Source organism: Mercenaria mercenaria, chromosome 14 (genome assembly GCF_021730395.1).
Source record: "Mercenaria mercenaria strain notata chromosome 14, MADL_Memer_1, whole genome shotgun sequence".
NCBI classification, from domain to species: domain Eukaryota; kingdom Metazoa; phylum Mollusca; class Bivalvia; order Venerida; family Veneridae; genus Mercenaria; species Mercenaria mercenaria.
This window is the reverse complement of record NC_069374.1, coordinates 30,508,428-30,535,732: the sequence shown is the minus strand read 5'-3', so window position 1 is coordinate 30,535,732 and position 27,305 is coordinate 30,508,428. Positions and strand designations below refer to the sequence as shown.

Genomic DNA, 27,305 nt, shown 5'->3' with positions numbered 1-27,305 from the left:
TAGAGATGTAAATGTAAACACAGTTCAGACTCCAAAACACCAAATATGAGAAATATCTTTTACGCCTCAGTGACAGTATTAAAACTAATAGGAATCGTCATCACAGAAAGTGTTCGTGCAATATCAAGTATAGCTGTAACGAAAACAAAAGACATATCTGATGAAATCATCCTCATAACAGGAGGGGGCCGAGGAATTGGTAGACAAATTGCTCTCGAATTTGCAAAATTTCGTCCAAAATGTGTGCGTTTATTATTTAACTAGGAGGTGTCTTGCCGTCAAGAAATTATATGTTGATAGATCAATTTTAGCCGAAGTCTATTGATTCTTGTTTGGCTCATTCTAAGAATAGCTAAAGTAAACCCTGGGAAAGAAAATACCTGCAACACTGTGCAAGGACCCTTCTGGGGTTCCAACTTGGACCTCGTGATCCATAGGTTGACACTCTGATCACGTGGTTAACCCAACAGCAAGACTGTTGGAAGTGGCCTGTAAACCTGCTATCACTACACATCGTCCCCTTTACTTTTGTAGTAAAATACCACAGACTATATTGAGGATCAAACCCCAGACCTCATGATCTGAAGGCGGACACTCTAACCACGTCGCTAAAGGGTAAACCCAACAGCAAGGCTGTTGAAAGTGGCCTTGTATTCCTAAAACCACTACACTCCTCTCCTCTCTAACATTGAAGGACCAGGCATCAACTGAACCGCCTATGAGTTTCTAGCCCGTGGCATCAACTGAACCTGAGGATCCTATCAGTTTCTAGCCTGCGGCATCAACTGAACCTCCTATCAGTTTCTAGCCTGAGGCATCAACTGAACCTCCTATCAATTTTAGCCTCATCCAAATGCATGAATCCGTCAAACATCCTCGTCGCCATTGTAGTAAAATACCACAGACTCTACCCTGGATCATGCCCCGGACCTTATGATCTGAAGGCGGACACTCTAACCACGTCGCTAAAGGGTTAACCCAACAGCAAGGCTGTTGGAAGTGGCCTTGTATTCCTACAACGACTACACTCCTCTCCTCTCTAACATTGAAGGACCAGGCATCAACTGAACCGCCTATTAGTTTCTAGCCCGTGGCATCAAGTGAACCTGAGGATCCTATCAGTTTCTAGCCCGCGGCATCAACTGAACCTCCTATCAATTTTAGCCTCATCCAAATGCATGAATCCATCAAACATCCTCGTCGCCATTGTAGTAAAATACAACAGACTCTACCGAGGATCGAACCCCGGGCTTCGCGATTTGAAGACGGACACTCTAACCATGTCGCTAAAGGGTTAACCCAACAGCAAGGCTGTTGGAAGTGGCCTTATATTCCTACAACCACTACAATTTTCAGAGCTATAACTTAGCTCTCCAGAATGACACTCCATGCTCACTGCATGAGTGCGTCAAACACTTCTGACACATTTAAAGTAAACACTGGGGAAGAAAATACCAAGGACCCTTCTGGGGCTCGAACCCCAGACCTCGTGATCCATAGGTGGACACTCTAACCACGTTGCTAAAGGGTTAACCCAGTTTTAACACCAAGACTGACTATTAGAATTCTATTTAGTGGCCGATAAACCTACTATCACAACATAGCCAAATAGTTAAAATGAATTTACTTAAAATGATGTTCATGAAACACCTTACTAAGGTCCTTACTCTTAAGTGGCCTATAAAACCTATGTCTGCCCCCAGGTCGAGTACTGTTCCTAAGTCTGGCACCCCTGGCAAAAATTTCTCACTTATAAAAGGAAGTGTCCAGGGGTACGGATTTGTTACCTGTAGAATTTGAGTCTAGAGGTACGGATTCGTACCTCAAGACAAGCCTGTTGGGTCTTTTCTAGGGGTACGGACCTCCTTTTTCTAGAGATTTAGGGTCCCCGGTTATTTACATCATAAATTTTGTTGAAAATGAAATAACATTAATAAGACTTAATCAGTATTCATCCTAAACTTGGATCTAAATGGTTTACAGATACCAGCATTCACCCGATTGTTTACCTTTTCTTTCAAAACCTAAAAAACCGAGGAACTCCAAATGAATACACTGTTCATGCCGATTAATTTATTGTAAAATATACTGTTGATAACAGATTAACGAGTGTATCAAACCCATAAATGAATTATATTTTAAATTTGCAGAAAAAATAAATTAGGCATAATGATATGCACTAACTTATTCCTTGTATTATTTAACAAGATATAATAATAATTGGCACGGGTCTTATTTCTTGTATTATTTAACAAGATATAATAATAATCGGTATGGAACTGATTGTTTTATAATTAATTAACCGTTTTATAATCAATTAACCGACATAAGTAAAAGAAATTGTTTGTTGAATTGTCTCTTATATCTCGTAACGGTTACCAAATGTGTGGAAAACATAAATACCCTAATTATTATTTAAAAAAAAGTTTTTTCACAACATAATTTAACATTATTTTGTTTAATCTTTAATTTTTTTCTGCCAGTTTGAATTCTCATGATTTATTTCGTGTTCCTCGGTTATTAACGTTTCAAGAGAAAATGTAACCAATTGGGTGAACGCTGGTATTTGTAAACCATTATGGTGAAAACTGATTAAGTCTTATTTGTTGTTTTTTTCAACAAAATTTGAAATGTAAGTAACCCTTAATTAATCTCTGGCAAAACGGAGGTCCGTACCCCTAGAAAACTCCTAACAGGCTTGTCCAGAGGTATGGATCCGTAACACTAGAATCAGATTCTAGAGGTACGGATCCGTACCCCTAGAGACTTCCAAAGTAGAAAGGGTATAAAGATCTGCAGCCCTCTATATCTTTAATGATACCAGTATACCAGTACGCACAGTAGCATCTCAGATATGTTTAAAGAACTAAATTGGAAGGTCCTAGAACGAAGAAGAAATCATTCCTCACCGGTTATGTTCTGTTATTAGATAAGAAATGAATTAGTGGCTCTGGACCATCATAATATTATCTCACACACACACAAACTTGAACTACTTAATTCCCCAGTCCAAAATATTGTATCATGCAAATTCCTTTTTCCCCATGAATATCAGGCTATGAAACAGTTTACCAACACATATCCAGTCAAACCCCAGTTTGCAGACATTAGTCAGTGGGCTGGACTCGCACTCTCCCTAATACATGTACTATAAAATCTACTGTTTTTAACTTTAAACTTTGAGTCTTTTATCTTTTTAACTTGGCACATAACATTTTGGAATAAAACACTGTTTCCTGACAGCGCCTGCCAGTCATAATTGTCAGACAGTTGTTCGGCAGTAGACAGTTGAAGTTTAAGTTGAGTTCAATCTTTGGCCCTCTAGGTCTTTTACTAGGTGCCTGTTTATCAAGAGTTCACAAATCACGAGTATATCCTTCAAAATCTTGAGTGAGGTGACAACTGAAGATGATTATGAATTACTTCGTTTATGAATATAAATTTGCATTGAATTAATGAAATTTTAAAAAGAGTAATTTCTAAACATTTCTCATAATAGATTCCTGTGCCTTTTAAATGCAAAATTTCATATTTGCCGTCATCTTTGAAACTTATTTTGTATGTCAGTATTTGTCACATCACAACTGCTGCACAAAACCACATTTAATAGAATGCATTTTAAAACAGTGACAGTAGCTTTATGTCCTGGGTATACTAATTGCAGTGAGTCCTGGATGTGTTCAGCTGGCTCTACTAAATCATTATGTGAACAGGATAAATTTCAATCTGTTTCATTTATTAATATTTTTGCTTTAGACTTTTGGCGAATAATTCTGCAAAATTCCAGGCAAAGTTCCACTTTCTTACTCAAAAAATGGGGTTGGAGAATTTTAGCATTTTCTGGCATATAATAGTATTATCGTGAATTTCAATTTGCAATCTAAAGCAGTTCTTTAATTGATCTCAGACCATGAAAGCATTTCAATCTATTCACATTTGGTCTAATTAGATATGAAACTTTTACTTGGACATGGCAGAAATAAGCAACTAATTAATTGAAAATTTGCAGAGAAAAATTGCAAATTTTAACCTACAGGTTTGACTTCATTGTAGCAGTTAAACTAAATTCTTTGATTTTTTGGGATGAGGGTAAAATGTAAAGAACGGCACTCCAATTAGATAAAGTACTGTTTTTCTAGATAATGAGAGAGAAATGTGTGGAACGTTCTTCATGGTAAGTGTCAAAACAGGGCATTCACGGCAATAAGATGTTTATCACCTTAATTGGTATACAATGTATATATAACACGTCAAGTAGTAATCTTTCTAACATAAATACTGAATTAGCGACTTATTATATATATGTAAAGTACAACACAAAACTTCCATTAAAAATACATTATTCATACCAGATGCCTAGAAAACCCTAGAGGACAGGCTCTTTGTTCGCTTACCGCACGGCTACAGTGCGGGCTAGAATCTATTCTCAAGACAGCTAGACACTTCCATCTATCTTTCTTTGTGAATGATGACTGTTAAACTCACCTTCTGGGTAGAGATAACAGACTACTGTTTTAGTTTAGGAGAATAATGTGTTAATTAGCTGATAAAGACTTCCAAAATCTTTGTAAGTTAGCTGTTGTGGAACCATTAACTTACAAAATTTTATGGGAGACTCTTAGAGTTGCCCTTTTTCGTCTATCTGAATTTGTGTTGCACATATTTGTGTTTGACCCAGAGTCATTAATTTTCACAGGATTGTCATTCAGTATGTGAATGTGTTCATCTGGGGTTTTAACACACAGTCACATGAATGCATCATGCAGAAACTGAAATACTAGCCAAAAACGAAACTTGTTATATAATATGGGTTTTTACTAGTACATGTATCTACAAGAACTACAGTAGAGTTGAAGGAACAAACACTTAATACTTATATTCTGGTTTTTGGTGAAGACTGTATAATATTGATATCATATTATGGTTTTTCTGATTTACAGATTATTATCTGGGGTAGAAAGAAAGACTGGTTGAAAAGAACTGTTCATGACATTCAAAGTTTAGGTGTAAAATCTGTATACTTTGTCTGTGATGTTAGTAAAAGGGAGCTTATATATGAAAAGGTAAGAATGATATTTTGAGCCGCACAATGAGAAAACCAACATAGTGCATAAAATTTGCGACCATCATGGATCTAGACCATCCGTGCAGTCTGGTCAGGATCCATGCTGTTTGCTTTCAAAGCCTTAGTAATTATTGCAATTAGAGAAACCATTTGAGAACAGCATGGATCCTGACAAGACTGCGTGGTTGCTGGTCGCAAATGCACTATGTTGATTTTCTCATGGTGCGGCTCATAATTATGTGTGCTACATTTACTTCAAAGTGATGCAAGGTTGAAACCTTTATTTGGGGATGTAGAATGGTACAGTATATTGTAAGAAAGCTATGGATACTCGAGCTTGATTTACTTCATGGTTCTGTCAAGGTGCAGAACCTTACCTAAAATAGTCTAAAGGTGCACCTTGGGTCTTCTATCACCATTTAAGCTTGGAAGTTGCCATGATGTTGTTTATCTCCTGAGCACAAAGTGCTCAAGGTGAGCTGTTGTGATCAGCTTGTGTCTGTTGTCTATTATCAACAATTTGACTGCTGATAATCTAGAGGTTACACTTTTGCCCCAATCTTAATGAAGCTTGGTCAGGTATTCTGCAGTCAAAAACTAGATCACTAAGTAATTTAATAGGGAAACATTGTTGACATTCTAGAGGCCACATTTTTTTTACCTCATCTTCATAAAACTTTGTCAGAATGTTGTCTTTATAAAATCTAGGTCAGGTTTGGAACTGGGTTACCAGAGATCATTAACTTAGTTATAAGGTCAGATCATAGGAAAACTTGGTTAACACTCTCGAGGTCACATTTTCTGCTTGATTATCATAATTAACTCTTTGTCAATTTGTCTCGGTAGAATATAGGTCAAGTTTAAAATCGGGTTTCCTGAGGTCAAAACCTAGGTAAATACTGGCAGGTCATGTCATAGAAAAAACATTTTTAACACTAGAAGACACATTTTCCATTAATTTTGATCTTCATAAAAAAATGTTAGATTTTTTTTCTATGAAATCAAGTAATGTTTAAAATGTACTGGTTGGGAACCATTTTCCGGACACATTTTGATATTTCGGTTCCATTATTCACTAAAAAAATTATTTGACATAAATGAAGCCCACACTGCACAAACTTCAGCTCCTGCCGCATCCAATGTTGTAATCAGCATCGCGTTGTGGCGAAAAATATGGGTTCCATGGGTCCTCAAATGCAGTCACTTAAAGAAGTTATTTTCCCCGTCAGGTAAACCAGTTTCCGGACAAATATTTTGACGGTGTTTTGCAGTCAATTTGATATCAAAATAAGTAATTAAACTATTTCTACACATTTCTTTATCATTCATCTCTTCAAAATTGCACTTGAAACATATCCCGACTTTCAATAGCAGCTACGAAAGCAAACCGAGGTTGACTATGAAAAACTCGAATTTCGTCTAACACGAATTCTTGATAATTCCAATAAATATAGAATAAAATTAGTGCAAAAAACGATAGCCCTGCATCTTATGTAACTTTTACCGTGAAATTTAAAGTAGAACATGTTATCAGCAGACAATCATTATGTAGTTTAATTATTTCTTCCCCACTTGATACCTCGGCTAGTGTGAACTACTGCGCATGCGCAATGCTATTTTCATGCCCCGTTACGACAGAAAGTTGTTTTGTAAATGCAGGTGAGTTATCATCAAAACCCAAACATTATACAGCCTTATAATATAGTGGTTTGTTGTAGACATGAAGAACAAACATCTTAATGATCTAGGTGAAACAATTACATGAATAACAACGAAATTAAGCGGATATTACATGTGTCTGAAAATTAGTCCTGTCCGGAAAATGGTTCCCAACCAGTAAAGTTTTATTATTCAATTTTTTGACTGATACGACAACCTCTGATACGATATATCAGTCAAACCTATACCGGTATTCAATTTATATAAAAAAACGTACACACCCCTCCTAACCTCTTCCATTAAGCAAAGATTTAGATATCTTCTATTTTGAAATACAGGCACAGGAAGTCCAGGAAATGGTTGGAGATGTAACTCTACTTGTGAACAATGCAGGTATATTGAGTGGAAAGCCAATAGAGTTCCTTCAACCAGAGGACATGAAAGAAACATTAAAAGTCAACACACTTGCTCAAATATGGGTTTGTATTATTCCATTAATTATACATACATGTATTAAGTAAAAGCAGTAATTCTCAACATTGTGTTGTAAATCTATGGTTTATCAATGAAAATTTTACTCATTTTAATTTTTGCAGTTACTAAGCTTAAAATATCTTAATACCAGATCTCTCTCTCTCTCTCTCTCTCTCTCTCGGTTGTTGGGGGCTTTCTCTTGCTCTGTTCATATAGTTAGATAGCTCTTGTAAGACCTGTAACTGTAGAGGATGAATCTGGCACACTGTGTGGTCGCCTTTGTTTGTTAAACATTTCTGAATGTGTTTTACTTGAAAAGGATGACTATACAAATTTAGTATTATATTGATCTAGTGTAGTGTAAGTAGTTATTTACTTTCATACCTACACAGCCCCACTCATACAATTTTGAAGAAGTTATTTTCATATATGTGCCATCATTTTGGCACACCCCTTGAAATAGACCATCCGTCTAAAAATAGATGAGTTTTTCAAAAAATGATTAAATGTCATACATGTGACATCATGTTGACACATCCATAAAAATGATCTGAGAGTATCAGTCTAAAGAACTTAAGGTTCTACAAAGAATGGTCCATGCAACATCTCCATGGCACTCTTCTTGTCGGCTCTAAAATGGGTATAAGGTTTTGCTATTTTCCAGATTAAGTAGATATTTATTTCAAATTATGTCTATATTTTTCACTATTATAATAAAATAAGTACCACTTGCTGTTCAGAATGATTGTGGATATTGTTTGGCTATTGCCTTGATTGACATTCTCAGTATCTGTTATCACTGTCAATTGCAGGCAGTATTCATGCAGTGATAGAGGTTGGGAATATTCCATATGTTTTATTTCCGTCGTTCATATGACTGAAAAATTGTTGAGAAAGATGTTAAACCCGAACACATACACACATATGTTTTATTTACTCGTTTTGCTAAAAGAATCCCATGCGTTTCTGAAAAAACTAATAGATTTAATAAATTGTTCTTGCTTTAAATGGTAAATTTTCCTAATGTCAGCCACTTGGCTCATTCCTGTTGGTAGGTTAGAAAGTAACGATAAGACTCCCTTGAAATTTGTAAATGATATAATCAAAATTTGAAATGTGATACTGTAAAATCTTTTAATTTTGTGGGCATGAAATTTCTTGTTTTTGGTCAAAATGGCACTTTTGTGGGGATATGAATTCGTGGATTTCAACTTTTGAACATAAAATGAATGGGAGTTTTTCTTGTTCATTGGGATTAAATTTCGTAGATTAACTCAACCACGAAATCCACAAAAATTAGTCCCCCACGAATATCAATGATTTCACAGTATTTAAAATTCTGTTACAGACTATAAAAGCATTTTTACCTGCTATGCTAGAGAAAGGTAAAGGTCACATTGTATGTATGAGTTCTCTGCTAGGCCTTCTGGGATTGAAAGGAGTATGTGATTATGCCACTTCCAAGTTTGCAACTACAGGTATGTGTAATCCTTGCTACATTATTATTTCCCCTGAAGTTCAATAGTACATGAGTTCATACCCTTATCAGTTTCAAAGCAAGGAGTATTTTTGTTTTTTTTGGTGGGTGGGGTGGGGGGAGTTGATGTCACACTGACACAGCTATAGGTCATATAGGGCAACTTTCCTGATTTTCATGGTAGAGAAAGACCCCAGGTGCCCTTCAGGGCATTATTTCACCGACCTTCTGTAAGCCAGTTGGATGGCTTTCTCACATAAAGAATTGTAGGCTACAATTGAGGTTCAAACCTACATGGATGAGGGGCAAGTGATTTGATGTCAGTGACCTTAACCACTTTGCTATGGAGGCACTTTAACCCTTAGCCTGCTGGTGGCAAGTGATTCTGCCTTTGCGACCAGTGCAGACCAAGATCAGCCTGCACATCCGTGCAGTCTGATCATGATCTGCACTGTTCGCCATTCAGTCAGTATCATTTTGGAAAGCATCCCTTTTAACAGTTAATGGTACTGTCGAAATTGAAAGATGGACAAGTTCATTATAGAAATTTAGCAGGGTAAGGGCTAAAGTAAGAGTTCAAGAGATAAATCAAGTGCTACAGAAAATTCATTGTTAATTGATAATGTAAAAATCAAAATTTCATTTAGTAGAATTAAAGAGAAAGGTAATACTGAAGTATTAAGGCTAGTTTTTCTATTGCTTGTATCTAAATGAAACATTTTTAGGTAGCACTCATGATAAATGGTATATTAATTTCCTTTAATTATGCAAATTTCATATTAGGTGTGTGACATCATTTTAATGTATGTCGCCATTTCTGGGGATATTTTTATTTTTACTCTGGTCAAACAAATCTATAGCATAAGGCTAAGTGTCACTAGATTTGTTATAAAAAAAGATTACTAGACTTGCACTTGTTCATTCATGTAATATTTCTGCTTGAAAACAAGTGCATATTTCTCCATACAAATCTAATAATCTAAACAAAATGGATAATAGCAAGTATGTGACATATAATTTTGTACCTACAGATTATTATTATTATACCAGATTTATATAGCGCCATTTTCATGATAAACACGTATAAAGGCGCTTTACATATAGCAAACACAGCCACACAGGGTGGGAAATTCATCCTCTCCTAGTACAGACACAGAGCGATCTGACCAGAGGGACAGAGTGTGATAGAGTCCCCAGAACAGATAGAGAGAAATCCTTTTAGATACAGGCCTGTCCAGCTAACTTAGCCTAGCTCTTTGCGAACAGGCGGTCTGGTTCTTTAACGTGCCCGGTGTATAGCTCTGATACACGCGAAACTGTCTTTCCTGGGAAGAACCAGTACAGGCCTCTTGGTTAGGTGGGAGACACTCAAGCGTATCTCAGAAACTTCCAGTGCCAGGACTTGGATTCGAACCGCAGACTTCTGGATTGACAGTGAAGCGTGTTACCACTAGACCACCGGCACACCAGATGTATATATGAATTTTTTATTGGAGGGGATTAATTATTGATTAGTTCTTTAACATATGAAATGAAAAGCACTAAAGCACTATTAGCATCAAACTTCTCCCAGGTAACTGTGGTACATATGACCCTGATAACATACGGATCTGGAAGGTCTGTTTGATGACTAAATCCAATATTCAACTAGTCTTTTTTTCTGTACTTTTTAACATGTAATTCTTTATACATTTTTTCCTTTTTTTTTCATTTTCATTTTGTCACTGTTAACTTGCTGAAGATTGGTCAAACTTTATTTGTCAGACTTTGCTAACATACAAACATGTTTGTATTTTAGGATTAATGGAATGTTTAATGCAAGAGTTAGAAGATTATCCTAATATACATACTACAATAATACATCCATATCAGATAGACAATAATATGTTTGCTGGTATGCAAGTAAGGTAAGTGATACTGATATGAATATAACCTTATTACAGTCGACATTGTATTAAGAGACCACCCAAGGGACTGCTAAGAAGTGGTCTCTTAATGGAATGGTCTCTTAATGAATTTCAGTCAGATGAAAAGAAAAGTTAAATGTAACTGTATTTATTATGAATATACATGTATGGTTTCAAAATATGTTTTAACATCCTGAACACTTTTCCAAGTCCACAAACCGTGAAAATTATGGCAATATCGTTTTTCAGTTTGACTGATACAAAGGTTAATTGCATTCAGTCACGTGCAAAACGTACTCGCTAATTACACAGATGAAGAAATGCCCGGTAGAATTTTGGTACCCGGCCGCTTAATAGATACTTTTGTCGAATATTTTACCTGTCGGGACCAGATTAATGTGGTCGCTAGTCGTTTAATAAAAAAGTCGTTTAATGGAATGAATTTATATACTGAAAACGTTCGGGAGGGATTTTGACTGGCCGTTTAATACAAAAATCGCTTAGTAGAGGTGGTCGCAAGTACGATGTCGACTGTATTAATCTATAATGCCCTTCCCCAACCATTTCGATCCTCTACCTCTACTTCTCACTCCGCCTAAAAGAAGAAAGGATGTATTGTATTGTCAGTCATTCAGTCAGTTTGTAGACAATTTGGTTTCCAAACAATAACTACAGGTCTTTTTGGCCTATAGTTTCAAAACTTATTATAACCTGTGGTACGTATATAGTTTCTATTATTTTGGGGGTCAATTTATAACTCAAATGTCAGTCACTTATAATGACCTTTGGGACTGAAAGTGGTTTCCAGGAATAAATGGAGAATGCTTAGACCTGCTATGCTCTATTGTCATTGGAAAATTACCTGTATTTTAGAGAGGACTACTTTTGTTTTGGGAATCAGAAGGTCAAAGTTCAAAGTTGTAGAGACTGAGACTTAAAAATGAAGAATGAACCTAAAATAAATTAGTACACAAAGTACTGTTAAAAAAACGGCGCTGAAACACAAAACAGACAAAACTTCTTCGGATAAGATAAAAGAGGTGCTCTTTAATTCTTACTTCCAGTGTGTGCATTTTGTCACTGTTTGAAAATAAAACTTTTGAAATGTTGACAAAGAAAAAATGCAGGTGAATCCATCACGATACATGTATAAAGAAAAGTATAATTATGTGAGACTGTTTTATTATTTTCATTTATCTTTGCAGATTTCCAAGTTTGTTTCCACCACTTAAGGAAGAATATGTAACAGAAGCCACAGTCCAGGCTGTCCTTAACAACAGAAAACAAATTACATTACCTGTATATTTTTATTTGATCCTGTTCTTCAGAAGGTAAGCAGATACTTACAAGGAAAGAGTTGTCCTAAGTAAAAACAATTACAGTACAACCTCTCCAGAGCGGCCCTCTCTTCAGCAAAAACCTCTCTATAACAACATCATCAAATTTCCCTTAGCTAAAATATACTATCAAATTTACTTCTCCAGAACAACAACCTTTACATAGTAGTCAATTTTTGTATCTCCCAAAGGGTGTTGCTCTACAGAGGTTGCACTGTAATGTAAATGCAGAAATTTTCGCAAGGGTTTAATTTTTGCTATATTTGCAAGGCCCCAGATCTCATGAAAATTAATCCTCACGTAAATATTTACCATTGGTAAAAATCAAATTAAAGTAGGATACCATTTTAAAAGTTCTGCGAATATTAAACCTCGCGAACACACTCAAAATTTTGAATATGCAAAAATGTGTGCTTTTGCAGTACTTACAAGGAAAGAGTTGTCCTAATGAAAAACAGTTAATGTACAGTTTCAGAGTACACAACTAGGTCTTTGTGTCATATCTTTCCTGGAAAATGTGTATACATTTGTTTGTTTGATCTTAATCTATTGTAGTCTTTTATAATATCTCAGTTATATGCAGTTAACCTAACTAGCATTGAATTTCCTAGATTCTTCATTAGTACCAATTGTACTCCACAAGTAGCCGACAGCTTCCTAGCATTAATCAGAGATGATAGGTGAACGTCTTAAACACATAGTCTTCAATTAAACTGTCCAGAAGAACAAAACCTTTCTTGGGTATTGAACTCATGTCCTTCGCAGTTCATAATCTTTTGCTTTACCTACTGTCAACTAACTGGGTTGGTTAATATATGTGGACACTTAGGTTGCGATTGAAAACTCATGTGTATCAGGGCTGCACAGTGGCCTTTAGCTTTGATTTCTTTAATATGAGGAAGCCTTCCATCTAATTGTGTTACAGTTGAAGGTTTGTGGTTTTACTTAGGTGCTCACATATGTTTGAAATATTGCTTGGAGGGACACCTGGGGTTTTCCTCCACTGTGAAAAGCTGGAAAGACACCATATAACCTATATTAGTGCTAACCAAAAGGAACAAACATGTTAATGGGTATACATGTAGTATATCCTTGTACAGCAAGTAAATGAGCCATGCCATGAGAAAACCAACATAGTGGGTGTGCGACCAGCATGGATCCAGACCAGCCTGCGCATCCGCGCAGTCTGGTCAGGCTCCATGCTGTTCGCTAACAGTTTCTCCAATTCCAATAGGCTTTAAAAGCGAACCTCATGGAGCCTGACCAGACTGCGCGGATGCGCAGGCTGGTCTGGATCCATGCTGGTCGCAAAGCCACTATGTTGATTTTCTCATGGCACGGCTCAAATATTTGCAAAAATTTGTCTGATAATGTAATCAAAACCTTCACACAAAAAACTGTTTGAATGTGAAGAGCTAAATTGTCCGATATGCATAATATTAATATTGACATGATAGCAGACTGATGCTTATTGAAGTATAACATTGCAAGTACACACATTTGAAGTAGCAACTTCTATAATGAGAAAGAAACTGTAAAATTAATGTTGTACTTGTGTATACATCACAGGGTACTTATGACCACCCATCATCGCCGTTACTTCTATTACTGTAAAATCATTTAATTTTCCTGGGCATGGAATTTCGTGGTTTTGGTCAAAATGGCAATTTCGTGGGGATGTGAATTCATGGATTTTAACTTTTGAACATAGAATGAATGGGAATTTCACTTGTTGGTTGAGATTAAATTTTGTGGATTGACTCAACCGTGAAATCCATGAAAATTAGTCCCCCATGAATATAAATTATTTCACAGTATCAGCTATATATGACATCAAGTAGGCATGATTAATACAGATGTATAAATAGATCAGAACACAAATTACTATTGCCTTTCAGTATTTTACCAGTGTCCTGTATGATACCTGTCCAGCATTTTATGGGACTTGACAAAGTCATGGACAGGTTTGACTGGCAGAAAAGAGGGCCGGATGAAATGACTTCAGCAGATACATGTGGTCGAAGTTTAAAAACTTAAAGAAAGATTACTAATTAAATGAGCCGCACATGAGAAAACCAACATAGTGCATTTGCGGACAGCATGGATCCAGACCAGCATGCACATCCATGCAGTCTGGTCAGGATCCATGCTATTCGCTAACAGTTTCTCTAATTGCAATAGGCTTTGAAAGCGAACAGCATGGATCCTGACCAGACTGTGCAGATGAGCAGACTGGTCTGGATCCATGCTGGTCACAAAATGCACTATGTTGGTTTTCTCATGGTGCGGCTCAAATGCTTTTATTTGATTTACATCCTTTGAGAGGTTTTTGATAAAATTTTCAGAGTTTGTTGGAATGTACAGTATTTTCTTTTTTGCAGTATTTTATGATTCTGAAGTGATTGTCTCATATGTAGCATCTCATGTGTTTTTAGCTCACTTGTCACATAGTGACAAGGTGAGCTTTTGTGATCACCCTTCGTCCATCGTCTGTCGTCAGTCCGTGCGTGTGGCCGTCCGTCCGTCAACAATTTCTTGTCTGCACGATAGTGGTTTCATTTAAGATTTTATTTTAACCAAACTTGCACACAACTTGTATCGCCATAAGATCTCGGTTCCTTTCTTGACCTGGCCAGATCCCTTTATTGGTTCCAGAGTTATGGCCTCTGAAGTGGTCAAAATTAGCTATTTTGACCTTGTCTGCACAATAGCAGCTTTATTTATGATTTTTTTTTAACCAAACTTGCACACAACTTGTATCACCATAAGATCTCGGTTCCTTTTTTGAACTGGCCAGATCCCTTTATGGGTTCCAGAGTTATGGCCCCTGAAGTGTTCAAAATTAGCTGTTGTGACTCTGTCTGCACAATAGCAGCTTCATTCATGATTTAATTTTTACCAAACTTGCACACAACTTGTATCACCATAAGATGTCGGTTCCTTTTCTTGAACAGGCCAGATCCCTTTATGGGTTCCATAGTTATGGCCCCTGAAAGGCCCAAAATCAGCTATTTTGACCGTGTTTGGACAATAGCAGCTTCATTTATGATTTGATTTTAACCGAACTTGCACAAAACTTGAGTCACCATAAATCTTGGTTCTTTCTTGAACCGGCTAGATCACATAATGGTTTCCATAGTTATGGCCCCTGATAGGTCCGGAATTAGCTATTTTGACCTTGTCTGCACAATAGCAGCTGCATTATGATTTGAATTTGATTAAACTTGCACAAAACTTGTGTCACCATAAGATCTTGGTTCCTTTCTTGATCCGGCCAGATCCCATAATGGGTTCCAGAGTTATGGCCCCTGAAAGGGCCAAAATTGGCTGTTTTGACGTTGTCTGGACAATAGCAGCTTCATTTATGATTTGATTTTAACCAAACTTGCACACAACTTGTATCACCGTAAGATCTTGATTCCTTTTTATACGACCGAAGGGATGTATTATGTTATAGCCTCGGTGTCCGTCTGTCTGTCTGTGTGCTGTAACTGTGTAACTCTGTTACTCTTGAACCCCTTGATGGATTTCAGAGAAACCTGGCACAAATGTTCACCTCATTGAAACGACGTGCAGAGCACATGTTTCGGAGGGCTTACTTCAATGTCAAGGTCACACTTAGGGGTCAAATGTCATATGACTTTGTTTTGTGTGAATATTGCTCTGCATTTGAGTTGCACTGCAGTGCTCTTGTTTTTATTTGGCAGATCCTTCTTTTGTTCGCTTACAATAATTTTTTTTGATTACTTCCCTTTTATATTACTATAAATAGCTTATTTAGTAACTTTTTTTATTATTGGCCATAGGGAAAAACCGCGACCACTTTTCTTTGGTACAACATGGATGGTACCTCCAATTTTAAGGTGTATTTTGACATATCTGTACCTTGTAAGAATTTTTTCTTTTTGTTTTTGGTTAAAGCAATGGTACTCAGGTGAGCGATATAGGGTCATCATGGCCCTCTTGTTTAAGATATAATGTCTGAGTCTAATTCATTTTTAGCTCGACTATTCGAAGAATAGTCTAGCTATTCTACTCACCCTGGCGTCGGCGTCGGCGTTGGCGTCACACCTTGGTTAAGTTTTTGCATGCAAGTACATACAGCTATCATTTAAAGGCATATAGCTTTGAAACTTATTTATTCTTTTTCTAAGTCAATTACCAACCTCACTGGGTCAAGTCCCATAACTCTGACATGTATTTTGAGCAAATTATGCCCCCTTTTGGACTTAGAAAATTCTGGTTAAAGTTTTACATGCAAGTTACTATCTCCAAAACTAATGCAGATATTGAATTGAAACTTCACATGTGTCTTCGGGGTTATAAAACTAGTTGATAGCAGCAAGTCCCATAACTCTGACCTTCATTTTGGTCAAATTATGCCCCCTTTTGGACTTAGAAAATTGTGGTTAAAGTTTTGCATGCAAGTACATACAGCTATTACTAAAAGGCATATAGATTTGAAACTTATTTTTTCTTTTTCTAGGTCAATAACCAACCTCACTGGGTCAAGTCCCATAACTCTGACATGTATTTTGGGTAAATTATGCCCCCTTTTGGACTTAGAAAATTCTGGTTAAGGTTTTACATGCAAGTTACTATCTCCAAAACTAATGCAGATTTTGAATTTAAACTTCACATGTGTCTTTGGGGTTATAAAACTAGTTAATAGCAGCAAGTCCCATAACTCTGACCTTCATTTTGGCCAAATTATGCCCCCTTTTGGACTTAGAAAATTCTGGTTAAAGTTCAGCTTGCAAGTACATACAGCTATTACTAAAAGGCATATAGATTTTAAACTTATTTTTTCTTTTTCTAGGACAATACCCAACCTCACTGGGTCAAGTCCCATAACTCTGACATGTATTTTGGGAAAATTATGCTCCCCCTTTGACTTAGAAAATTCTGGTTAAGGTTTTACATGCAAGTTACTATCTCCGAAACTAATGTAGATATTGAATTGAAACTTCACATGTGTCTTCGGGGTTATAAAACTAGTTGATAGCAGCAAATCCCATAACTCTGATATGCATTTTGGTCAAATTATGTCCCCTTTTGAACTTAAAACTCTTGATATTTAACATTTTGGGTAATATTTTCCTGCTTCTAGGACAATATTTCAAATAGTCGAGCTTGTCTGTCCTACGGACAGCTCTTGTTAAATGACCGTCTTAATAGGTCATTCCTGATTCTTTGGAGCTATGGCGCTTCATTTAGTCAGAATTGCAAAAGTTGACAGTATCTGCTGAATATATTGAGAATTTGCTTCTTTTGATCTCAACCATACTTTTATAGAATGTGTTCAGACTTTTAAAATATTACTTTTAGCTATAAAATGTTGATCAAAAGGCTTAGTCATGTGTAGCACCATGTAACCTGTACTACTATTTTGGTTAACCATGAAATAAACTTAAATCAGTTAACCAGTAAACTCTTAAGTCAGGTCCAGAGTAAGTATCCATGAATTAGTCAAAATTGCAAAAATCAGTGTCCGTTCAGAAACTAGAGTTCCAATCTTATGGAGTAGTTGCCCTTTCTTCTGGGACAAATAGGTGTAAGAAAAAATATTTCTCTTAACATGACCATGTTATGCTCAAGAACAAGGTTGTAAGCTACAGTTCCAAGATCACACTGGAATAAATATTTTGTTCATACAGTTAAAACACTTTCATTCAACAAGTGATTTTTAAAGAATTTGGTTAGATATTTACAATACAAGCAGTATAGGCCTACAGAGTCCCAGCTACAAGTTCAGTGTCACAAAAAGGGGATTCAGATGCTTATCATTTGAATGCCATTTAACTCAAATGACATAAAAAGCAATCTCTATGACAACCACCTCTGGAAAGACCATGTCATTTTCACGTGTTACATTCAGGCCACATGTCTGTTATTCCTAGGTCAAGGTCATACTGGTCCCATGTCTTTAGTAATGAGTCAGTGTCACACAGAGGAACTAGGCTGCCCTACCTGATTTGACTAAGATTTTAGTGTTAATTATAGTATATATTGTTTTGTCAACTGATTGGTCATGGTGCGTTGTAATCATGCACCAATTTCGGAGATTTCTGTATGTTTTAGCTTCTACAGAAGGCAGATTTCACTGATAATGTGTTCTAGAAATTACATTGTGATAAAATTCTAAATGTGTTCGGTGCGAACTACTGCTGTTATGTCCTGCTTTAGTGTATTTCTTGACACCTATCATTGTTTAAAAAATAATATATCCCAGAGAGTGATTTGTCATTCAATAAAATCATTGTTTGGAATTTAGATGCGAAGGAATTATATCACGAAGGCACAGCCTTCTTTGTGTAATAGGAAAACAAATTGGGTCGCATTGTAATGTGTTATAATCACTTGGTACCAATTATATTGATATAAGTCTTCAAAAACTTTCCAGTCATACATGTGCAACATTCTGACCCCTAGATCAAATATCAAGGTCATAATATATAAATATATATTGACACAGATGCTCCCAGTTGTGAGAAGATGTGTCATGCACATCTCGTAGACACCTAGCAGAAAGGTCAAGGCTACAGTCGATGGTTAACAGGGTATGTTTCTTGTCCACTCAGTAGCTGCCATTCATCAAAGGATTTTATTATTAAGATTGTACAAATAATCCCAGTAATGAGATGGTATGCCATGCAATCCACCTAGGCCTCTAATTTAAAAGCCTAGGTTACACTTCGAGGTCCAAGGTGAACAAAGTCTGTTTTATGTCCACACAATAACTTTAATTTCCATCCATCAAAAGATTTTAGTATTACTTGGCACAAATGCTCTCCATAATGAGCCGATTTGTCCTCTGCAAGACCCAGACCCATAGCTTTCAGGTCAAGGTTACAAGGTTTAGAAGTCAAAGATTTTATGTCATTTTATATGTCAGTTCGTAATTTTCATGCATATATGGATATTCAAGTAACTTGGCATAAACATTCAAAACATATGTCATATATTGACCCAAGTAAATAAAATACTTGTTATGCTGTAGTTCCCGGAGAAGTAGTTTAGTAGGGGCCTCTGTATTGCATTCACCTTTTCATATATGGGACATACTGTCATGGTTAATAGTCAAAATGCAAAATAAAGACTATAGAGGCCACTTACTTAAAACAAATCCAAAGAGCTGTATAAATAACGTATTTTATACTTCTTTACCGAACCTTAAGTTTGAAATTACAGCCCAGTTGTAAATATTTCTATATGTGGGATGTGATATTTCGTTGGTGTATGTGTTTCTTAAACACAGTCCTTGTTTATAAAATTTAGTTTGCACGCTGAAAGATTGAAACAACTATTAGATTAATATTTTTATTACATTAGAAAATATTTTTATGTTTTTTTGTTTTGTTATTTTGTTATATGCTTTCATATTTTATGTGCACAGTTTAGTTTGCATTTGTTATATAAATTTTTAGTCTACACGAATTTGCTGCTTTTGTGTAGGTAATTAGTTAAGGGGTTTGCCTTTTTGGGTTAATTAGATGTTAACCTAGAGGTATATTTTATTAATTGTTAAACTTTTGCTGGTAAGAACATTACCAAAACACATTTAGTGCTTTTATATTGCGTCTTCCAAATATATCCTGGTATCAGACCTTTTAAAATTTTAGCTGCTGTTTTAAGTATTAATTAGTTTGCTTGGTTCAAGACTTCCATCATATAAACACATCTGCGGATGTCTGTAAATTGTATGTTTGTACCTTTAATGTGTAAATGTTGAGTTCTGCTCAATCTGAGACACTTCCATACCTCATGCTTTTTTTTTCGATGTAAATGAGATGTGAAACCAAAATTTGTAGTCCTTTCTGGCGCCATATAACCTATACTGTGTTGATGTGCCTTAAAACCCAGGTCAGATCAAATCAATCTGAGACACGAGGGCAACCAATTGGTTTACACGTTTTATCTTTTTAGCACGCCGTTTTAAAACGTATTTTGCTAACTTTTAATTTGAACTGTAAACACAGAATTAGTTAAACGAATCCATTTAACTTGCCCCTGATACGATAAGCTTCGTTGAGTGTCAGTTTTTTAAAGCACCTTTTTAAATTTGACAATTTTTCCAGTTGAATGGATTTCTTGTGTGTGAATGATAAAAAACAAATGTATTTTGTTTTGGTATTTTAGTTTTGTCTCAATGTTGTATAAAGGAATTTACAATGTCATGTATATTATAGAAATCCAAACAGAGAGCTAAGTTCAGGGAGTCGTAACCGGTTGTGAACATTGTTTTCAGTCTCTAAACTTTTTTGTTTATTTTCTTTTTGCATTTTAATGCTTTGATTTTATTCATGTTTAATTTGTATTTTTATTTTTACTTAAAAGTTACTATATCAGCCAGATTTTACAACATTTTCAAATGCACGAAAAATTATGTATGATTTAGTCAGATACGAGGTTGGTATTTGTTTTTCAAACAATCAAGGCTTTTGTAATGTTCAGCGATATATTTACCACAGTTAGAAGTTCAGCAAAGCAAGAACGGAATTATAAGGGCCATAACCCTTATTCATCCTGCTGCCGGCAAGTGATTCTGCTTTTGCGACCAGTGCAGACCAAGATTAGCGTGCACGTCCGTGGTTTGCAGTGTTCGCTTTTCAATCAGTATATTTCATTGAACATCCCCTTTGAATAATAAATGGTATTGCCCAAACTGAATGATGGACCAGTCGATTTAGGAATTTAGCAGGCTAAGGGTTGAATATCCAAGTATCTGAACGAAGAAACATGGTAGATCAGATGATAAACCACAGGAAGACAGAACGTCCATGCATCGCACCATTATTTCATGAATTATGCCCATGTTTCCTTAGAATTTCATGCACAAGTTTTAATGCTCGTTCACTCGGTCTTTAATATTACGTAATGGATTTGTTTTGAATTTGAAATAAATGCCATATATCATCACCGACATCAATGACAAAAAGTCTGTAACTCCAACACAAATATTCATGAATTATGCCCCATTTTTATGCCCCCTAAGGGAGGCATATAGTTTTTGAACCGTCTGTCGGTCTGTCGGTCTGTCCTCAATTTTCGTGTCCGGTCCATATCTTTGTCATCGATGGATGGATTTTCAAATAACTTGGCATGAATGTGTACCACAGTAAGACGATGTGCAGTGCGCAAGACCCAGGTCCGTAGCTCAAAGGTCAAGGTCACACTTGGACGTTAAAGGATAGTGCATTGATGGGCGTGTCCGGTCCATATCTTTGTCATCGATGGATGGATTTTCAAATAACTATGCATGAATGTGTACTACAGTAAGACGACGTGCAGTGCGCAAGACCCAGGTTCGTAGCTCAAAGGTCAAGGTCACACTTAGACGTTAAAGGATAGTGCATTGATGGGCGTGTCCGGTCCATATCTTTGTCATCGATGGATGGATTTTCAAATAACTTGGCATGAATGTGTACCACAGTAAGACGACGTGCAGTGCGCAAGACCCAGGTCCGTAGCTCAAAGGTCAAGGTCACACTTAGACGTTAAAGGATAGTGCATTGATGGGCGTGTCCGGTCCATATCTTTGTCATCGATGGATGGATTTTCAAATAACTTGGCATGAATGTGTACCACAATAAGACGACGTGTCACACGCAAGACCCAGGTCCGTAGCTCAAAGGTCAAGGTCACACTTAGACGTTAAAGATCATTTTTCATGATAGTGCATTGATGGGCATGTCCGGACCATATCTTTGTCATTCATGCATGGATTTTAAAATAACTATGCATGAATGTGTGACACAGTATGACGATGTGTCGCACGCAAGACCCAGCTCCGTAGGTCAAAGGTCCTAAACTCTAACATCGGCCATAACTATTCATTCAAAGTGCCATCGGGGGCATGTGTCATCCTACGGAGACAGCTCTTGTTAGCTTTAAATTTTAGGTGAAAAGGTTTAAGCACCTTTACTCTATTTTGATAATTACTTAGTCTAAATGGATTTTATTAACTTAAAGGCTAAAATGGTTGTGTCACATCATCACCCTTATCATATGACACAATTTTCGTTAATCTGGCAGAAATATTTTAATTTTATGCTTAGAAAGTCTGGTTGGTGTTTTGATATAGCTTCACTTTATCTCTGTTATAACTCAAATTTAAACTTGTCCCGAATCATCGTCAGCCACATCGGGAGTATTTATAACCCCAATGATAGCTCTAATTTCCTCTGATATGCCACATTACAGTATCAGGCATCTAAATAGTCAAGCATCTATCTGCTGCAGTAATTAATTTTTATTTAGATGTGTCAAAGGGTTATTGACGTATACCTTTAGATATCATGTACCCATTAGTGTAATCAAATTGTATTTATGTAGGATTTCAAAATAGCAAACTCTAGTCAAAAGTTTTAGATGTCAAAATAAATGTTACGCTATCTAAATGGATAAAAACCCCGTTGATTAATTATTATTGATGTTTTAACATAACATGTTGTACAGATTCTGTCATTACGTTAATCAATTAAATTTTACCTACCCTCGGGCGGTCACATTTATAACATATGTTTTTTACATTGTTTGTACTTAAGGCAAGTACTACTGTCTGTGTTGAGCCACAATGTACATAAAGAACGTTGCTTTGATTCAAAATTAGCTGATATTTAGTTAGAAATCAGACTGCGTGACTGTAAACGAGACTTAATTTTTTCAGTGTTTTCAATATTTGCTAAATTTTATAATGTAAATGTTGTCAAAGAGGTTTTTAAATTTTTACATGTACATAAACACCATGCGTTGGAGTGCTTTATAGAAGTGGCTAAACAGAAAATAAATGTTCATGTCGTAGTCTTTGGAGACCCGCTGACAAATGGTTTCTTTTTAAAATGTGGTACTTGTGTTCACCAAAGTCATTGATTACGTGCGTATTTGGTTCGCTATGTAACCTTTTATATTTGCATGAATATTTTTGTGGTTTGATATCGTGACTTGTTGTTATCATGAATGTAAGGAAGTCACTTAGCAGGAAATAAATTGTATTTACACTGTTTTGTAACTAGAATATTGTTAGGATTAAGGGTAATTAAATGGTTTAAACACCTTTATGTCTTTGTCACTGACAGCTTCAAAATGGTATCCTACAGTGTTCCTTCATTTGCATGATTGTTTGTCGTTGTTGTTATATTTTACTTTGTGTACATCAATCATGTACACATTTATGCTGAAGGATCGAGTTCTTTTTGAGGGGCTGCATTCTTGGAGTGTAGTTTGTCCTGTAAGACATATGTGTTTCCTTATTTTGGCTCGTGTTTAACCAGATCGTGTAAACGTCAATCACTTTTTGGGAAGGGGCTAGTTTCCACTGTATGGCTTTGTGGAAAACTTCTAAAATCTGGCTAGTTTTCAAAATAATTTAACAGAATACTTCTTTGATGACTATACCAATGTTACCTAACTGTCAAATGTTGGAGTTGTGAAACATTGGTTAGCGATGTTGGGACATCATTGTTTTCTTGTTTCAAGAAGAAAACGCCCATTGCAACCGTTTAGCATATATATAGAAAAAATGCATTGTCATTGTTCCTATCTTATTTAATATTTTGTTATTTTGTCTTTGTGTACATATTAATCATACACTGCTGCATGGCTTCAATTTAAGGTGCTTCGTTCTTGGAGCGTGTTTTGGATCGTCTTTTACTAGTATATCACCATGTGGTTTTAGGACGGTCAGTATGTGAAACGAACTGGAACCACTGGCTTATCCATGCATGATCATAAGAGACGACTAGTAGGTACTGAACACTTAATAATTGTGGTTTTGCTGTGCCTCTGTGATTTCTGCAGGTATAAAAGTTTTGATAGCATGCCCCATGTTTTTGTTTCGATGTAAATGAGATGTGAAACCAAAATTTTCAGTCCTGTTTGGCGCCATATAACCAATACTGTGTTGGTGCGCCGTAAACCCAAACTCAAATTAAAGTATATGTTAACCATTCTTCGCCGCAGATGTAATCTACTGTATGGCTCTACAGAAAAAAATCCCCTAAATCTACTGGCCAGTTTTCAAAGTACAAGAATAAAACATTGTCAGTCAGTGTTTCATTTTATTATATATATTTTTATACACCCACCAAACATGTTTGGCGGGGAGGGAGGGGTATATAGGAGGCAGTTTTGTCCCGTCGCGAAACCTGTTATCTCAGTTATTACTAAATGGATTTGATTCAAACTTAAAATGTTCCACCTTATCACGCACATCATGTGACAAGATGCATAACTCTGACACCATATTTTCATTAATTATGCCCCCTTTTACTTAGAATTTAAGGTTAATTTTGAAGCATTTTCACTATATCTCCGTTATTACTAAATGGATCTGATTCAGACTTAAAGTAGTTGTTCCACCTTATCACCCGCATCATTTGACACAAGTTACATAACTCTGACACCAATTTTTCATGAATTATGCCCGCTTTAAATTAGAATTTAAGGTTAATTTTGTTGCATTTTCACTATATCTCAGTTATTACTAAATGGGATTGATTCAAACTTAAAATAGATGTTCCATCCCATCACCCACATCATGTGACACAAGGTGCATAACTCTGACAGCAATTTTTCATGAATTATGCCCCTTTTACTTAGAATTTAAGGTTAATTTTGATGCATTTTCACTATATATCATTCTGATTGGCTTAGAGCCAAAGGGAAGTAACCTTTTTTAACTTTTGTACTGAGTTACTTCCCCTTAAATTCCAAGAATAAGTCTATTTTTAGAAATTCTATTTTTAGATTTTCAATATTTTAGGTATTTTCCTAACTTTTTTATTATTAGACCAAGGTAAAAAATAAAGACATTTTTCTGCGGTAACATGACATTGTGTCAGTAAGACATTTTTGTATTCATTTTTAGTGTATCCCTAATATGAGAGATTTTTATATTTACCTTATCCCGCATCCTGGGCGCATGTACTAGTTTTACTTATATGTGCCGTGGAAGCCCAAGATGAAATACTCCAAAAACGAGTAAAATTTTTCTTTAAGTAATAGGTTTTTTTTACGTTTTGTATTATTCTAAGTATTTTCAAAATTTCTTAATGTTGCCATTCTTCTTTGACAACCGTATGGTGGGGGTATGTCACTCCTGTGACAGTTCTAGTTTTTTCAATAGATACACGTTGTTTTATTTTCTTAAAGTTATATTGGACATATATATATAATAACAAAATAGTCATAATATTACAAATCGGTTTCTTTACATCATTCTTACATACGAGAGCTATAGCATAGTTCTTTCGTAGAAAGTAGGGACTATGAATGAGAAAGGTCATTTTAATGAGTCGTTTAAATGAAACGGTATACTTCATAGAAAAGTAATTTAATATTTAAGAATGTTTCAGTATTATGACCTAAAAGATAAAATAATAACTAGTATTGCAGTTTAAGGTGCATATTAACAGAGTTTTGTTTTCTATTTTTATAAACTATAAGGTAAATGTTGTACATTCGGAGGCGTATATCCGATTGAAAAATTCAAGGGCTGCTCGACATGAAATATGTATAATTGTGAATGACAGGAGTTGGTGTGAAATTGTTAATGTCCTTTCACAGAGTTTCCCGCCATTAGAAGTTTGTCATTTAAATAATCTGTTAATCGAAATGTATCGATTTAGACAAAATTGCTTTACTCAGAATGTTCATCAAAGAGTGCTTTACTATGTTCTTTCATTTGTTCTTTCTTTCACATTGTATTTTTTATTTAAGAAGTATTTGAGTAATCCACTGGCTTAAAAATTTCTAACAATGGCAGACGTATAATTTACCTGCGCTTGTGCATTTTCCTACAATGGACAAAAAAGCTGGAATCCTGTCACTCGATATTATTTTTGATAACAATTTACGAGTAAATCAATTACAGTATTATCTTAATAAGGACCTGTTACACAAGTGTCCTCTAGTACTCTCTTGTATGGCTATACGGTAAGACGAATACTTCTATAGCAATAAAGGCTGCCTTTTTATATGCCCGTCTCTGAAAGAGTGGGGTGTATTATGTGAACACCCGTGGCGGGCAGGCGGCGGGCGATCGATGACCAAAAGCATGTCCGAAAAGCATGTCCGCTAAGTGGAACAGTTTTCATCCGATCTTCACCAAACTTGCTGACAATGTTTGTGGGCATACTAACCACCCAAATCGCCCCATGCACTCTTGGATTATGGCCCTTGAATTACTCGAAGAACTGCGAATTTAGCCTTGTTCGCTCTCTAAGTCGAACAGTTTTTTAGCCGATCTTCACCAAACTTGCGGACAATGTTTGTGTGAGCATAATATCTCGGCCAAGTTCGATAACCACCCAAATCGCCCCATGCACTCTTGGATTATTGCCCTTGAATTTACGTAACTGAATATTTAGACGGGCGTATTTTGTGACAGTCTGGCACTCTTGTTTAACAGTAGTGTTAGAAATTGCCCGAACTTATTCCAAGTTATACTTTTATTGCGACCATGAAAGGTTTCTTCGTACTTGTTTTTAGTGTTTTTAAATTTTTTGGTCCTCCGAGATCTCGGAGGCCATTCAGTGTGTTACAATGTTCCATTACTAGTTTCTTGATGCACATTTCATTACCTCTCATGATAAGACTCGGTGAAACCTAGACTGCTATAACTTTGCATGGTGGCGTTCTATGCTTCCAAACGTTATTTTTTATGTTTTATTGTTATCAGCCTTCGGTTATAATTTGCAAAAATCTTGAACAATTACTTGTCCTTTTTAAATATTTTTATTGATCGTTCGCTATAGGTGTCAGTCTGCCAGAAATATTTCATGCTTCAGAATAGAGTGTTGTTTCCACTGAAAAGTTCCGATAGTTTTTGGCAATAACGCAGAGTGCATATCTGCTTTTGTTTTCAGTTACTTTTCAAACATTTGAGACGTCGCTCGGATTTGTTGCATTTATTTGTTGCTTAGGTAAGCATCACATTGACCAAGTGGTTAAGGGAACTTTTTTGCCAGGAGGAGGAGCACAAACTGGCGATATTGTCGTGCTACAATGTAGAATACAGTACAAATTTAATGTCGAACATCCCTTTAATCACACACATGTATAATTCTAAGTCAGTGGTTTAGTAAATAGAACAGATTTGGTATTTTGTTATGATTATTGTTTTTCTTTGCAATCATTTATAGATATTTATTTTTGTATATGGGGAAATATTACTTGGATCAGATGTCCTTGTCTCACACTTATTTTAATATACTAGTATTGAGAAATTGTTATATATTCCAGATGGTATCGCATAGCGCTGGTAGATATTATTGAATGCAGAGAGGTAATTCTGAAATAAATGCATCAAAAGCGTTTTGTCTTTTTGTTTTGGTATGCCAAGTTTGACGAATTGTTTTTCAGTTAGATTATACACTCAGTTCCAA

At 35.9% G+C, this 27,305-nt stretch overlaps 1 protein-coding gene across 2 annotated transcripts; it reads left to right on the top strand.

Moving 5' to 3' along the window:
• Nucleotides 1-27,234, top strand: LOC123527156 (short-chain dehydrogenase/reductase 3-like). Of its 2 annotated transcripts, none has more exons than XM_045306450.2 (7): nt 1-243; nt 4,941-5,063; nt 7,063-7,203; nt 8,547-8,676; nt 10,474-10,582; nt 11,788-11,913; nt 27,163-27,234. In XM_045306450.2, exons 1-7 carry the CDS (start codon nt 46-48, stop codon nt 27,218-27,220), a joined length of 885 nt encoding a protein of 294 aa, XP_045162385.2. In that variant the 5' UTR covers nt 1-45; the 3' UTR covers nt 27,221-27,234. The 2 variants fall into 2 exon arrangements, with proteins under 2 accessions (XP_045162385.2, XP_045162384.2); XM_045306449.2 differs by having other exon boundaries at nt 13,818-27,234.
• Nucleotides 27,235-27,305: the final 71 nt, after the last annotated feature.

Bases quoted from the DNA above. Each gene is read 5' to 3' on its own strand.
- LOC123527156 (XM_045306449.2), top strand. From the start codon at position 46: ATGAGAAATATCTTTTACGCCTCAGTGACAGTATTAAAACTAATAGGA. The intron at 244-4,940 runs GTGCGTTTATTA...TCTGATTTACAG, and splicing joins CAAAATTTCGTCCAAAATGT to ATTATTATCTGGGGTAGAAA. The intron at 8,677-10,473 runs GTATGTGTAATC...TTTGTATTTTAG, and splicing joins TTCCAAGTTTGCAACTACAG to GATTAATGGAATGTTTAATG.